Consider the following 16939-nt stretch of genomic DNA (forward strand, 5'->3'; position numbering starts at 1 on the left):
CCAGTGCTTATGACAGTTTCCGTGGCGTGAAGCAACTGAGAGTACAAGACTCCCCCGGCTAGGACGCCAGTCTATTGCGAGGACCCGAAAATATACAGGAAGCAAAATCTTTGTTGTCCAGTGATATTGCAAGTGTTTTTTTTTAAATTCAACCTTGTTCTCATCTAGTTAGCCAGTGTTACACCACTTCTTCAATTGTTTTTTTTTTATTTTGCGAGTGTATACACTTTAAAAACTATAAATTTTATGTCTTAATGATTGACATTGCTTATGAATCATTACATGTTTTAACCTAATCTCCCAGTTCACCTTTGCCAAACTGCATTTATTTTCCTGACTTCAGTAATGATTTATAAATACAGATAGTAAGTATATGTACCTAAAGGAGTGTAATTGTATTTATAAATCTTCAATGATGTAATTTGTCTTTTTAAGCTGACTGGGTAGCAATGTAACTCTGCTGTTAAACTACTTGTGCTAGGAGCAAAATAATCAGCAAGGGAGTTTTCAAAGGAAGGAATATTCTTTGAAAACTTTGATCTCCCTTGTCCCAATGATTTGTTCACCCTGTGCACACCACACCCAACCAGTCCCACTGTATTTCATTCTCTCCAAATATACTTCAAGTTACTACCCACAGAAAGAGGCACATACCCACAGAAAAATACTGGAGAACAGTATTAACAGTGAGTAAAAATGATAATGCTTAGCTTGCTCAAGTACTCTTTCTTATCAGGAGATGAAAAGACTGACAAAGGAAACACAGAACAAATTCTGATACAAAACTTTGGTGTTTTGGATCTATAAGAAACAGATATAAGAATTTTAAGAGAAAGGAAGAACATTGTCAACAGAGCAAGAGTTGTATTGTATAATTAGCAGAAAATATTAATAGCCAAAAGACTAATCTGGAAAAGTTGAAGCAGGGGGAAATGAAAATGTTGTAACTATAGAATAGACAGTAAATATTCTTACCATTTTGAGATTATGAAAACATCAGCAACTCAGAGGAAAACTCATAAGTAAGTGTGTGAGGCAAGGAGAAAGGTTTGTTAACACAGCCTAAAATTTGTTAAATTTAATTTTAGCATTTCTTTTGAATTCCTTAAAATAGTTAGCCAAATGTCTACTGATTGGAATATTTCTCTTTTTAATCATTTTATTGACAGGTACATTATTACAATAACTAATAATTCATTCTAACTCTCATTATAGAAAACCTAGATGCCACCTCACGTCATTCAAGAAGTGAAAAGAACTCTTCGGATATAAATTTGAAACAAGATTTGGATGGTTTAAAGAAAGATAACACTAAAGGCATTACAGACAGATTAACACAAAATAAAGATATAACTAAAGATGGTCTGAAGGAAAGAAATAATCTTTCAGAAGCTGACAGAACTCGATTTGATAGAAGAGGTTTGCAGGATTCAACAGGAGATGGGTTGTATGGAAATGATCTAAGTGACATTGGGAAATATGACAGAATGGGAAAAGATAGCAGTGTAATTGGAAGAGATGGATTAGGGAGAATGGATGAAGATGGCTTGGACAGATTGCATAGCCAGGGAAAGGATAACAGGGGTCGGCTGGATGGAATGGGAAAAGATGGTAAGGGCAGTTTGGTTGGAATGAATGAAGAAGAAATGGGAATTGGTGGTAAAGGCAGACAAGATGGAATAGAAAGATATGGGGGAGACAGATTGGGTGGAATTGGAGCAGATGGCATGGAAATTTGGGATGCAATGGGAAAAAGTGGGAAGGGTCAACTGATTGGAGAGGGGAAAGATAGGATAGATAATTTAGGTGAAATGGGAAAAGATGCGAGTGGAATTTTGGGTGGATTAGGAAAACATGGGAAGGTTCAGTTGGGTGGAATGGGACTAGAATTCACAGACAATTTGGAAGGGGTGGGTAAAAATGGACAAGATAGTTTGTATGGAATGGGAAATGAAGGAAATAGTGGTTGGGGTGGAATGCGAAAAGAAGGAAAGGGAACTGGTGGAAAAGACAGACCTGATGGATTGGGAAAAGGTGGTATGGCTGGATTAGATGGAATGGGAAAAGGTGGTGTGGCTGGATTAGATGGAATGGGAAAAGGTGGCATGGGAGGTTTAGATGGAATGGCAAAAGGTGGTGTGGCTGGATTAGATGGAATGGGAAAAGGTGGCATGGCTGGAGTCGATGGAATGGGAAAAGGTGGCATGGGAGATTTAGATGGAATGGGAAAAAGTGGTGTGGCTGGAGTAGATGGAATGGGAAAAGGTGGCATGGGAGGTTTTGATGGAATGGGAAAAGGTGGCCTGGGAGGTTTAGATGGAATGGGAAAAGGTGGCATAGGAGCTTTAGATGGAATGGGAAAAGGTGGTGTTGCTGGAGTAGATGGAATGGGAAAAGGTGGCATGGGAGCTTTAGATGGAATGGGAAAAGGTGGTGTGGCTGGAGTAGATGGAATGGGAAAAGGTGGCATGGGAGCTTTAGATGGAATGGGAAAAGGTGGCATGGGAGGTTTAGATGGAATGGGAAAAGGTGGTGTGGCTGGAGTAGATGGAATGGGAAAAGGTGGCATGGGAGCTTTAGATGGAATGGGAAAAGGTGGCATGGGAGGTTTAGATGGAATGGGAAAAGGTGGTGTGGCTGGATTAGATGGAATGGGAAAAAGGGGCATGGGAGGTTTAGATGGAATGGGAAAAGGTGGTGTGGCTGGAGTAGATGGAATGGGAAAAGGTGGCATGGGAGCTTTAGATGGAATGGGAAAAGGTGGCATGGGAGGTTTAGATGGAATGGGAAAAGGTGGTGTGGCTGGATTAGATGGAATGGGAAAAAGGGGCATGGGAGGTTTAGATGGAATGGGAAAAGGTGGTGTGGCTGGATTAGATGGAATGGGAAAAGGTAGCGTGGGAGGTTTAGATGGAATGGGAAAAGGTGGTATGGCTGGATTAGATGGAAGAGGAACAGCTGGAAAGGGCAGATTGGAAGGAACAGGTAAAAATGGGAAGGATGTTTGGGATGGATTGGGGAAAGATATGAAAGGCAGAGAGAATGCAAAGGACAAATGGAATGAAATGGAAGAAAGTGACCTACATGTATTGGAAGGAATGGGAAAAGATGGAAAGAGCAGATTGTTTGGAGTTGGAAAGGATGGCAATAATAGTTTGGTTGGAATTAGTAAAGACCAATTGGATGGCAGTGGACCAACTGATATGAAAGGTTCAAGTAGCAAAAGCAGATTGAACACATTTGGTTCTAATCAAGACAAAAGTGGCTTGGAAGGGTACAGTGGCTCTGCCTTTTCTGGAATTGCTGCTAAAGATGGGGGTGGTTTTGAAGCCATTAATGCTTTGAGTACGGCTGGTGAGCTCTCGAGTATGAGTGGAAGTGCTGGAGATGTAAACGACGGGTCCACCTCATCAGCCGGCAATAAAAGAGGTTTGCTGGGAGATGGCCAAATGTCAATCCGAGATGAATCCATGGATGAGAGTAAACGAGGCCTGTTGGCTTCTGATTTATCCCAGAGCCATGCTAGAAGAAGACACAGAAAACTTTCTGAAAGTGAACTTACAGGGAACAAGAAGCTCCAGAGCAAAGGTAAATAATTACTGCAGTATGAATTTTTATCATAATGGATATGAAATATATCTTACACCTGAAAACTATACCCTGAAGTAACTGCTTTTATTATGGTAATTTTGACAATGGTGGATATTAATTGTTCTTGAAATTCCCTGATTCTTTCCTACTGGTTTATTTATTGAGATACAGCACAGAATAGACCCTTCAGGAAATAAGAGAGGAGCTACAGGGAGTTAGTCACCCTGAGGCTGCAGGAGTTAGGCAAGTGGGTGACGGTCAGGGAAGCAAAGGGAAGAGCTCAGATAGTAGAGAACTCCCCTGTGGCCATCCTCCCCAATAATCGTTAACTCGTTTTGGATGTGATTGAGGGTGACAACCTAACAGAGGACGACCACGGTGCTTGGATCTCTAGCACTGAGCCTGGTTCCATGGTGCAGAAGGGAAAGAGGAAAATGAGGAATGCGGTACTCATAGGGGATTCCATAGTGAGGGGAACAGGCAGGAGGTTCTGTCAGCCTGATAGAGATATCTGCATGGTGTGTTGCCTCCCAGGTGCCAGGGTATGGGATGTCTCAGATCGGGAGCGGAATACTCTAAATAGAGAGGGTGAACAGCCAGAAGTCTTGCCACCAATGACGTGGGTAGAAAAAGGGAGGAGGTCCTGAAGAGAGAATTCAGAGAGTTAGGTAGGAAGATGAAAAGCAGGAACTCTAGGGTAGTTATCTCAGGATTGCTACCTTTGCTACCTGATGGCGAATGCAAGAATAGCATGATTTGACGTATGGCTGAGAGACTGGTGTAGGGGACAGGGCTTCAGATTTCTGGATCAATGGGGCCTCTTCCGGGGGAGGTACAACCCGGAAGGATGGGTTACACTTGAACCCAAAGGGGTCCAACATCCTAGCAGGCACGTTTAATAGAGCTGTTAGGGAGGGTTTAAACTAATTTGGCAGGGGGAATGGGAACTGAAGTGTTAGGACTGAGGAAGGGGTAAACAGATATAAATCAAAGATAGTATGCAACAGGAATTATAGAAAGAACAGGCAGGAGGTGAGGCTCAATCACAGCCAGTGGAAGAGTTATAGGGCAATAGAGGCATGGTGCGGTTAAAACAAAAAGCAACAAATACTGGATTGAAAGTGTTAGATTTGAATACACGCAGCATAATGAATGAAATTGATGATCTTAAAATTCAGCTACAGGCTGGCAAATATGCCGTTGTGGCCATCTCTGAAACTTGGCGAAAGGATGGCTGCCATTGGGAGCTGAACGTCCAAGGATATAAAGTGTATCGAACATGGCAGAGGCAGAGGGGGTGATGTGGCTCTGTGTATAAGAAATAATATTAAATCATTAGAAAGAGATGACATAGGATTGGAAGGTGTAGAGTCTCTATGGGTTGAGTTAAGAAATGGCAAGGGTAAAAGGACCCAAAAGGCAGTTGTACACAGGCCTCCAAACAGCAGCTGGGATGTGGATTACAAATTGCAGCAAGAAATAGAAAAGGTGTGTCAGAAAGGCAATTTCATGACAATTGGAGATTTTAGCATGAAAGTGGATTGGGATAACTAGGTCAGTACTGGACCTCAAGAGAGAAAATTTGAAGAATGTCTAAGGGATGGCTTTTTAGAACAGCTTGTTGTTGAGCCCACTAGGGGATCGGCTGTGCTAGATTTGGTGTTGTACAATGATCCGGAGGTGATAAGAGAGTTTAAGGTTAAGGTGTATTAATGTGTGGCTGAGAGACTGGTGTAGGGGACAGGGCTTCAGATTCCTGAACTATTGGGGCCTTTTCTGGGGGAGGATTGACCTGTGCAAAAAGGACGGGTTACAAAGGGGTCCAATATCCTGGCAGGCACATTTAATGGAGCTGTTAGGGAGCATTTAAACTACTTTGGGAGGGGGACAGGAACCAGAATGATAGTGTTGAGAAAGGGGAAAACAGAAATTAATCAAAGACAGCATGCAACAGATATTATAGAAAGAACAGGCAGGAGATGAGGCTTAAACACAGCAAGTGGGATGAGTTACAGGGCAATAGAGATGTGGTACAGTTAAAACAGAAGCAACAAATACTGGACTGAAAGTGTATTTGAATGCACACAGCACAAGGAATAAAGTGGACGATGTTGAAATTCAGCTATTGATTGGCAAATATGACCTTGTGGCCATCTCTGCAACTTGGCTAAATGATGGATGCTAGTGGGAGCTGAACGTCCAAAGATATACAGTGTATCAGAAAGACAGGTTAGTTGTCAGAACAGTTAGTGTGGCTCTCTGTATAAGAAATAATACTAAATCATTAGAAAGAGATGACATAAGACTGGAAGGTGTAGAGTCTCTATGGGTGGAATTAAGAAATGGCAAGGGTAAAAGGATCCTAATGTCAGTTGTATACAGGCCTCCGAACAGCAGCCGGGATCTGGATTACAAATTACAGCAGGAGATAGAAAAGGCATGTCAGAAGGGCAATGTCATGATAATCGTTGGGGACTTTAACATGAAAGTGGATTGGGAAAACCATGTCAGTACTGGACTTCAAGAGAGAGAATTTGTAGACTGTCTAAGGGATGGATTTTTAGAGCAGCTTGTTGTTGAGCCCACTAGGGGATCGGCTGTGCTGGATTGGGTGTTGTGCAATGATTCAGAGGTGATAGGAGAGCTTAAGGTTAAGGAAACCTTAGGGAACAGTGATCACAATATGATCAAGTTCGCTTTGAAATTTGAGAGGGAGAAAATAAAATCCAATGTACTGGTATTTCAGTGGAATGAAGGAAATTACAATGACATTAGAGGGGAACTGGCCAAAGTTGCCCGAAAAGGAACATTAGCAGGAAGGACAGCAGAGCAGCAATGGCTGGAGCTACTGCAAAAAATGAGGGAAGTGCAAGACAGATATATTCCAAATAAGATGAAATTTTCAAAAGGAAGAAAGACAATGCCATGGCTGACAAGTGGTCAGAGCCAAAGTAAAAGCAAAAGAGAGGGCATACAAGGAAGCCAGAGGCAGTGGGAAGATAAGAGGATTGAGGAGATTTTAAAAACTTGCAGAATGAAACTAAGAAGGTTATTAGTAAGGAAAAGATGAATTATGAAAGGCCAACTAATGCCAACTAATATCAAAGAAGATACTAAAAGCATTTTAAGTATATAAAGGGTAAAGAGAGTCGAGGTTAGATATAGGACAAATACAAAATGACACTGGAGATGAGAGATGCAGAGACGGGAGAGGAATTGAATATGTATTTTGCATCAGTCTTCACAGTGGAAGATGTCTACACCTTCAACAATATCAGGGAAGTGAAGTTTGTGCACTGAAAATTATGATTGGAAGCTCAGGAAGCTTAATGGTCTGAAGGTGGATAAATCTCCTGGATGTGATGGAGTGCATCCTCAGGCCTGAAGGAAGTAGTAGGAGAGACTGCAGAGGCATTAGCGATTATCTTTCAAGAATCGATAGATTCTGGCATTGTTCCGGATGACTAGAAAATAGCAAATATTATTCCACTATTTAAGAAGGGTAGGAGGCAGCAGAAAGGAAACTAGAAACCTGTTAGCCTGACATCAGTGTTTAGGAAATTGCTGGAATCGATAGTTAGGGATGAGATTATGGAGTACCTGGATGCACATGACAAGATAAGCCAAAGCCAGCATGGTTTCCTGAAAGGAAAATCCTGCCTGACAAGCCTGCTGCAATTCTTTGAGAAAATTACAAGCAGGGTAGACAAAGGAGATGCCGTAGACGTGATGTACTTGGATTTTCAGAAGGCCTTTGACAAGGTGCCACACATGAGGCTGCTTAGCAAGGTAAAAGCCCATGGAATTACAGGGGAGTTTACTGACATGGATGGAGCATTGGCTGGTTGGCAGAAAACAGAGAGTGGGAAAAAAGGGATCCTATTCTAGCTGGCTGTCAGTTACCACTTAAGTTCCACAAGGGTCAGTTTTGGGAATGCTGCTTTTTCCGATGTACGTCAATGATTTGGACTATTGTATTAATGGATCTGTGGCTAAATTGCCGATGATACAAAGATAGGTGAAGGAGCGGGTAGTGTTGAGGAAACAGAGAGCCTGCAGAGAGACTTGAATAGTTTAGGGGAATGGTCAAAGACATGGCAAATGAAATACAATGTTGGGAAGTGTATGGTCATGCATTTTGGTGGAAGAAATAAACGGGCAGACTATTATTTAGACGGGGAAAGAATTCAAAGTGCAGAGATGCAAATGGACTTGGGAGTCCTTGTGCAAGATACCCTAACTTCCAGGTTGAGTCGGTTGTGAAGAAGGTGAATGCAATGTTGGCATTCATTTCTAGAGGAATAGAATATAAGAACCAGGATGTGATGTTGAGGCTCTATAAGGCACTCGGGAGACCACATTTGGAGTATTGCATGCAGTTTTGGGCTCTTTATTTTAGAAAGGACATGCAGACCTTGAAGAGGGTTCAGAGAAGATTCACAAGAATGATTCCAGGAATGAAAGGGTTACCGTATGAGGATCGTCTGGCAGCTCTTAGGCTGTATTCCCTGGAGTTCAGGAGAATGAGGGTGAATCTCATAGAAAGATTCCAAATGTTAAAGGGCCTGAACAGATTAGATATGGCAAAATTATTTCCCATGGCAGGGAAGTCTATGACAAGAGGGTATGACCTCAGGATTGAAGGACGTCCATTTAGAACTGAGATGTGGAGAAATTACTTTAGTCAAAGGTGGTAAATCTGTGGAAATTGTTGACACGAGCAGCTGTGGAGGCCAAGACATTGGGTGTATTTAAGGCAGAGACAGATAGGTTCTTGATTAGCCAGGACATCAAAGGGTATGGGGTGAAGGCATGGGAGTGGGGATGACTGGAAGAATTGGATAAATCCATGATTGAATTGCGGAGCAGACTCGATGGACCGAATGGCCTACTTCTGCTCTTATATCTTATGGTCTTATGATTAAGCCAACTTACCAAACCAGGAGTAAAGAATAAGGTAATTTCAAGAATAATTTACATTACCAAACAAAATTCTGCAATCCTTTGGAAATTCCACAACATTGTCAAGACCTCCTTAAAAATAACAAGCTCTTCCATTATTTGAAACAGAGTCTTCTGTTAATTTAATGTTATTGGCTTGAGCTCAAAGGTTGAAAAGAATAGTCAAAGTATCTGGTAATGTTTAAAATGGCATTTGAAATAACCTCCCCTGCCATAATTATGCATGGATAATTTTATGTTCTGTTTAAATAACTTCCAAAAATTTGGATCACAAGTTGTTTTAAAGATTTGACACCAATAAAAATTATGTTGGAAACCAGATATGAAAGACATGAATATTTAACTAATGGGTTAATTGGTCATTGTAAATTGTCCCGTGATTAGACTAGGATTAATTCAGGGGATTGCTGAAGGGCCAGAAGAGTTTACACCTTGCTGTATCTCAATAAATAAGTAGCAAAATATCTGACTACAAATCAATTTATTAACATCATACAATTCAAAAAAGATGCTTTTTATTCAGCTTGACAGATCATTTTAATTTGTGACTTGCTTCAAGCGTTTCGCTCACATTAGATTTTCTCGGCAATGATACAGAAGCAGCTCACTACTTCAAAAGTGGACTTTCAGACATAAGTGCCAAGAAGGGAGAGGCAGCTGAGCTTTGCTGTGTGACGAAGAACGAAGAAGCACAAGGCTCCTGGTTTAAGGATGGTAAAAAGGTAGTTCAGAGACTAATAACTGAATATGCCTAAATTGAGTAAATAACTTTAAATGCTCCTGTTTCCATTAGGTATACAGTAAATAAGAACCAATTCACCTTTACAACTCTAAAACAGTGCTGTAGAAACAAAACATAATTAAATGAAATATTTACCAAATTGATCTATTCTTCTCAGTTGTTGCAAATAGTTAATAAAATATGAACTGCTTGTTCGGAGAAGTTTGTGAAACAGTGTATTGCATATTGGCCATCCAAATTGCTAAGTGACATCATTATGTTCAATTGGTTTCTGCTTAGATGCTCATTGATATTTGTGTGAATCAAAGAAGAGCCAACTAGTCATAAAGCTGACAGCTTAAATTTAATGTTATTTACATGGTTGGATGTATGTTTTCTAAAGTTGTTGATACTGAGCTCAGCAAATGTCTGCCAAGTCAAAATCAAGTTAATCTTCACTCACAGAGACTTTGCTCCCAGGATGCTTGTTGTGGTATGTCGCATGTGACACTTTAACTGCTCATAACTACATTAAAAAAGTCAAGACCTCGAGAAGGGTCTCGGCCTGAATCATCAATTGTTTATTCATTTCCATAGATGCTGCCTGACCTGGTGAGTTCCTCCAGCATGTTGGGTGTGTTGTTCTGGATTTCCAGCATCTGCAGAATCTCTTGTGTTAATGTTACAGGGGATGAGTTTTCATTTGAAATAGGGAATGTCAGGAATAAAACATATCTTACATTGCTGACTAAGGGTGGAATTCTGGATAGGACAAAAGGGAAGGTTTGTGATAGGGTGGAAGTAAGTGGGATTAAGTGACAGAAGTGATGACGCTGGTTGAAACAGCGCAGTGAATGCTTGTGGATAATGAATAACAGGACTGGCCGGAAACCCTGGGATTTATGAAAAGTACAACATTTGTTCATTTTGAGATTGTAGCAAGCAGAATGGCTAAAAGAGGGCCAAGTGTCGTGTTGCTTTTGTCCTTTCAGACTTGATAATGCACCACATGAGGCCATCAAATGAAATTCCAACGAGTTTGTGAGCAAGACACTGGAATGGATTGTGGATTGGTATTTTAAAGGGGACGGAGAACAGGAATAAACTGTAACGAGTGGGATGTCTCAGGGATCAGTGCTGAGGCCCAGTTCTGCATCAGTAATTTCATGACTCAAGATTGTTTGATGTCACTTCCTGTACACAAGCGTAAAGGAGAATTAAATAATTGTTACTCTGGATTCAATGCAGCAGAAGAAAACACAGTAAAAAAAGAACACAATAATATTAGTATAAAAACCCTAAATAAATATATATACATAAGATAGCTTATCTACTGCAGATAGGTTGATTGAAAGTCCATAAAGTGACACCAAGCACAGGAGTGTCTGTACATGACTCTGACAGGAAATGATAAAGTAGCAGTGGTTGGGGGTGTGGAGGGGTAAGTGAGTGGGTGAAAATGTTGATCAGCCTAACTGCTTGGGGAAAGTACCTGTTTTTGAGTCTTGGACTACGAAGCCTCTTCCCTGATGGGAGTGGGTAGAATGCCCATGAGCAGGGTGGGTGGGATCCTTTATGATGCTACTGGCCCTTTTCTGGCATATTTCTGTATATGAGTCCTGGGTGGTGGGTAAGCTGGTGCTGGTGATGCATTGAGCAGTTTTGACTAACTGTTGTCGAGCCTTCCTGTCTGCCGCAGTGCAGTTTCCTACCATGTTGTCATGTAGTTTGTCAGGATCTCTATTGCCTATCTATAGAAAGGTGTGAGATCTGTAGATATGGATGTGCCTAGTCCATTTCCCTTCAGCCTCCTCAGAAAGGAGAGAAGATGGTGAGCTTACCTAACGGTGAAGGATGTTCTCTGGGACCATAAGCGGCTGTGTGAGATGTGCATTCCTCAAACTCTGAAATTGCTAACAAGGGAAAATCTGCAGATGCTGGAAATCCAAGCAACACACACAAAATGCTGGAGGAACTCAGCAGGCCAGGCAGCATCTATAGAAAAGAGTACAGCTGACCTTTCACCAGTCCTGCTGAAGGGTTTTCACCTGAAACGTCGACAGTACTCTTACTGCCTGGCCTGCTGAGTTCCTCCAGCATTTTGTGTGCAATGCTCTGAAATTGCTTGCAGTTTCCACTGCTGTGTCACTGATATAAAGCGGCGTGTGAGTAATCCGAGTTCCCCTGAAGTTGATAACCATCTCCTTTGTCTTGTTGACATTGAGGAAGAAAGGAAATTTACCTGGCACCAGGCCTTGAGCAGTTTCACCTCCTCGCTGTCGACCATCTCATCATTGTAGGTAATGAGCCCCATCACTGTTGTCTCATCAGCGAACTTGACCATGCGATTACTTGGGTGCTTGGCCATACTGTCATGATTGAGCGGAGTGTACAACATGAGCTTCAGCACATAGCCCTGGGGCCACCTATGTTCAGGATGATGCAGAAGGTGTTTCTGTGCATCTTGACTATCTGAGGTCTGTAAGGAAGTCCAACATCATTTGCACATTGGAATACTTTCATGAGGGGGTCAAGTAAAGTAGATCTAAATTTGCTGATACTGATGATACTAAGTTATGTGAAAGTATAGACATTGAGGAGGATGCAAAAATGCTTTGGGGTTTTGGGCAGACTACATTGATGAGCAAGGCCATTGTAACTGGAATGTAATGAAGAAATGTATGATGTTTCCCTGTTTAAAAAAACAAACTATCTTTTATACATTATCAATTAAAAAGTGTTGCTGCTCAGAGGATCTGGGTGTCCTCATTCCTGAATCACTGCAAACGAATATGCAGGTTCAGAAGCAAATAGAAAGGCTAAGGGCTGCAAAAGGGTGGCATTCCTTTGTTACAATTACAGAACATGACCCTTCAAAGACAACTTCTGGAATATTGTACACCACTTTGATCACTAAGCCTTTAATCAAATAATTATAGATGTGCAGATAAGAATAGCCAGATTGATTCCCATGATGATGAGTTTTTCTTTTCAGAGAATAGTTTTAAAAAGATTAATGGGATGGATAATGTTTTAAGTAGCTGTCATGTCTTAAGTTAGAAGTCAGTTTCTTAAAGTAAGTCATGGGCACTCAGAACAAAGTTGAAAACAAATTTCTTCAACCAGAGTGTGGCATAGCTGAAGGCTATAGTGGTTCAGTTGCCCTACATGTTCAGTGATAGATCTTTAGGTATTAAAGACATCATAGAATATTGGGTTACTGGAGGACGTAATGCTGGAGTAAAGTATTATCCATGTTCTTAAAGACTGGCAGAGTGATCATTAGGAATTGGCCACTTCTACTCCTTAAATTCTTATGTTCATCATGGGTGTATCTCTAAATCAAGTTAACATGGGAGTTTGTGGGAATGATGTGCACTATCTCCTGAAATAATGAAATGGATAGCATGAAGCTGTTGGAAGCAAAGTACCTGAGCAACATGAAAGTGAAGGAAAACTGGAAACTGATGGGAAAAATGATTAAACTCTGGAGTTCTGTAGTAGAGCAAGAAGAAGCACTGACTGAGAAAATGGGGAATCTGCATTTTCACCTGGAGGGTGTCATAAGGTGGGCGCTGGGAGCAGACCCAAATGCAAGACACAGACACTGAAGTACTAGGAACTGGACTAGACTAGAGTTAGGGACAGGACAGGACAGGACACAGACTTGAGCAAGGACTTTGGCTAGGAAAGCGGGACCAGGACAAGGAAATGGGAATTAGGAGCCTGGGCTTGGGCTCCGAGCCAGAGAGCAGACAAAGACCCAGAACCTGGGTCCTGACTCGGGCTCAGACCCCAGAACTAGGCGAGGACATGACGTGGCTACAGGACTGGACAAGGCTTAGCTGCAGGACTAGACATGGGATTCCTGTACAGGATGAGGCACATGAACAGGGCAAGAACCCAAAGCCTTAACTCAATCTTAGGACATTTGAACATGGAGCCTTGGCCTTGAGAGAGACAGGAACACAGAGCCTTGGCCTTGAGAGAGACAAGGACACAGGGTCATGGAACACAGAGCCAGGACCCCTCCTTAGGAACAAGACTTGAGGCCGGGGCTCTACACAGAGTCAGGACCCCTCATAGGGAGCAGGACATAGGGCCGGGACTCGTACACAGAACACAGTGAGACAGTTCCCACCACAAGGTAGTGGCAAACAGCCAGACCTACATAGCAAAGGCATATACACAGAGACAGTTGCAAACAATAGGCAGTTCCTTATCACGACACAGCAAGGCTCCAGTCTTGCTCCAGTGGTAGAATTTGACAGTGATATAGGCAAGGTTGCAGGCAAGGCTTCAGGAGGAAGAGGAAGGGAACAGTCCAGCAAATGAAGCTGAACCCAGGAGCTATTTATGAAGTCAGCCAAAAATGAGAATCAGGTGCCTCAATTAGAGCACCCAACAGAAGGGAAAACCAGAAAACCTGGAATAAGGAACAATGGACCAGACCGTGAACTGGAATGCAGACTTCACGGACCGGACCATGACAGAGGGAACATTTGACTGTCAAACATAGCTTCCAAATGTGTGGATATTCATAGAGGGAATTCATATCTTTTCATGCATAACCCTTACAACTTCTTTCCATGAGATACCTATAAATAAGAAGAGATCTCTGTTCTACAGAAGACCATGAAATTTCTTCTGCATCTTAGGAAGAGCTTGCTGTACTCTCTTATCCTCATAACCTGCACTAACTTATTGGAGGAAGTTCCCAATTTTGCTACATTAAATTTAGTGAAACTTTAAATGATGTCTGGAAAGTCAAAATGACAATTTAACTCTTTCTGAGCGTCTATATCTCTGTCAGTGGATAATATTTAGTGTCTATACAAGGTAGTTCTGTTAATGTCTGTAGAATGTTGTTTATAGTAGCTGGATTCTACCTTAATCTCAGGCACCGTTAATATGAGGGTGTTTGTTGCCTGCTGGTTACTAGGTTGAGGGATTTGTTCTTAGTATCAATTAAGCTTATTGTTTAAGTGTGTAGACATTAACGCCCTTTTCTGAGTCCAAGGAATACTGTGTTCTATGATATAATGGGGAGTGACTATTAGAATGTCTAATTGATTGACGAGGAGATGCTGAATACTGTGCTAATAGACACAGGATGTTTGAAAGAAACCAGGTCAAGATAATGTAAAGACAGTTACGCTGTTTCTGGATCTCGCTGCCTTGTGAAGCTTGTGAATGTATTGGGCTGCCTCTCCTGACTTCATTGGAGCTTGCCCAGACTGGGAACATGATCGGTGCCTGGGACCCAGGAATGGTTTTAAGAGTGAAACAGAATTCAGAGCTCCCCTGACAATTGTAACAATCACATGGTGTCTGAGGATTGTGAACCCTGAAATATTGCAGCTTGCAGAAATTGTTGTGGAATTCTTCGTGATTTGCTACAGTATTTTGTGTGGTTTACTTGTGGTTTCTATTTTGTGATAATAAATTAGGCTTAAATTACTTTGTTGTGCTTATACACTTTTTACCACATCCCCTGGATACGCAGATAGTTTGGGACTGATCACCCCACCCTATTACACCATTACATAAAATTACATTAAATCTGTTGTGGTGTGGTTCAGTAAAGGTTTCTTCCCGAACTCAGGGTCATGAAGAAAACACATGGAACATTTGAGTCCTAATACTGACTGTTCCTGAACCAGAGTAGAGTTATGAAAGTGGTCTGGATCATTTGCTTAAAATATTTCATTTTGAGAGCTTTTTGATCAAAGTTATGGAGATAGTCAATGCTGATTTAATGTAAGGAAAATGTGAATTTCGTGGCCTTTGTTTTTCTTCATTACTTAGCTTGTAGGATACCAGTTCTGTCATCCTTGACACTTTCATTGCCTGGAACATTCAACTAGGGCTGTCATCCAAAGTACAGGACAATGAAGGATGCTTGTGACCTCCATACATCTTCTCACCATTACATCTGCAGAAGGAGCTGTGGCGATTACACTCAGTGGCCACTTTATTAGATATCTCCTGTAGTTAATAAAGTGACCATTGAATTTATGTTTGTGGTCTTCTGCTGAAGTAGCCCATCAAATTCAAGATTCAATATATGCATTCAGAAATGCTCTTCTGCACATCACTGTTGTAACACCTGATTGTCATCTTCCGGTCAGTTTGAACCACCCTGACCTCTCTTCATCAACAATGAATTTTCACATACAGAGCTGCCACCCACTGGATGTTGTTTTGCTTTTCACACACTCTCTGTAAACTCTAGAGTATTCTCTGTAGGCTGTATCTTGGGTAATGATGAGTCTGAGTACAGAGAGAAAATTAAGAACCTGGTGGCATGATGCAAAGACAATAACCTATCCCTCAACGTCAGCAAAATGAAGGAATTAGTTGTTGGCTTCAGAAGGAGTAGTGGACCACACGATCCCATCTACATCGGCGGTACGCAGGTGGAACAGGTCAAAAGCTTTACGTTCCTCGCTGTGACTATCACAAATGACCTGACTTGGTCTAACCAAGCAGAGTCCACTGCCAAGAAGGCCCACCAGTGCCTTTACTTTCTGAGAAAGCTGAAGAAATTTGGCCTATCCCCTAAAACCCTCACTAATTTTTATAGATGCACCATAGAAAGCATTTTTCTAGGGTGCATCACAACCTGGTATGGAAGTTGTCCTGTCCAAGACTGGAAGAACCTGCAGAAGATCGTAAACACAGCCCAGCACATCACAAAAACCAGTCTTCCATCCTTGGACTCACTTTACACCGCATGCTGTCAGAGCAGTGCTGCCAGGATAATCAAGGACATGACCCACCCAGCCAACACACTTTTTGTCCCTCTTCCCTCCGGGAGAAGGTTCAGGAGCTTGAAGAATCGTACGGCCAGATTTGGGAACAGCTTCTTTCCATTGTGATAAGAATGCTGAACAGATCCTGACCCAGATCTGGGCCGTAGCTTCCAAATATCCGGACCTGACTTGCCCTACCTTACTTTCCCTTTTCTAATTATGATTTATAATTTAAATTTTTATTATATTTACTTTGATTTGTACTTCAAGGAGAGCTAAGCACAGAGTCAAATATCGCTGTGATGATTGTACGCTCTAGTATCAATTGTTTGGTGACAATAAGTAAAGACTATTGTGTGTGAAAATCCCAAGAAATACTCGTTTCTGAGATATGCAAACCACCCTATTTGGTATCAACCATCACTCCATGGTCAAAATTACTTAGATTACATTTCCTAACCATTCTGATTTTTGATCAGAACAACAACGGAACCTTTGACCATGTCATCAGGCTTTAATGCATTGAGGTGCTGGTTGGCTAATTAGATATTTGCATTAATGAGCAGGTGTACAAATGCATCTAATAAAGTTCCACTCAGTGTATATCTCAGTTCATTAGATGTTGCAAGAGTGGTTCTTGAAAACGTACCAGCAGATTCCAATTGGACACAGTCTACATGACAGTGTCATATAACATCTCTTCCAAAATTTCACTAACCATTACAGAACTGACTGATGCTGATCTCTGATATCACCAGTCTGCAATCTCTAGCCCGATTCCAGGACTTCATTCCTCCAAATTCTACTTACTGGTTCTTCAACTTTGACAAAGGTACTACTGATAAGTTTAGGTAGTTCTTTGAAAGTTTTTTTCAAGTTTTGACCCCAGATGAGTCAAAAACGACCATGG

At 41.6% G+C, this 16939-nt stretch overlaps 1 protein-coding gene across 1 annotated transcript in view; it reads left to right on the forward strand.

The window, feature by feature from the left end:
• LOC132381241 (immunoglobulin-like and fibronectin type III domain-containing protein 1) overlaps positions 1 to 16939 on the forward strand; it is an 80857-nt gene that overhangs the window by 29074 nt on the left and 34844 nt on the right. The window contains exons 11-13 of the mRNA XM_059950622.1: positions 482 to 686; positions 1216 to 3588; positions 9151 to 9275. Of these exons, the coding sequence (XP_059806605.1) occupies positions 482 to 686; positions 1216 to 3588; positions 9151 to 9275 (2703 nt within the window). The remainder of the gene's footprint in view (positions 1 to 481; positions 687 to 1215; positions 3589 to 9150; positions 9276 to 16939) is intronic.

Source organism: Hypanus sabinus, chromosome 25 (genome assembly GCF_030144855.1).
Source record: "Hypanus sabinus isolate sHypSab1 chromosome 25, sHypSab1.hap1, whole genome shotgun sequence".
Classification (NCBI taxonomy): Eukaryota; Metazoa; Chordata; class Chondrichthyes; order Myliobatiformes; family Dasyatidae; genus Hypanus; species Hypanus sabinus.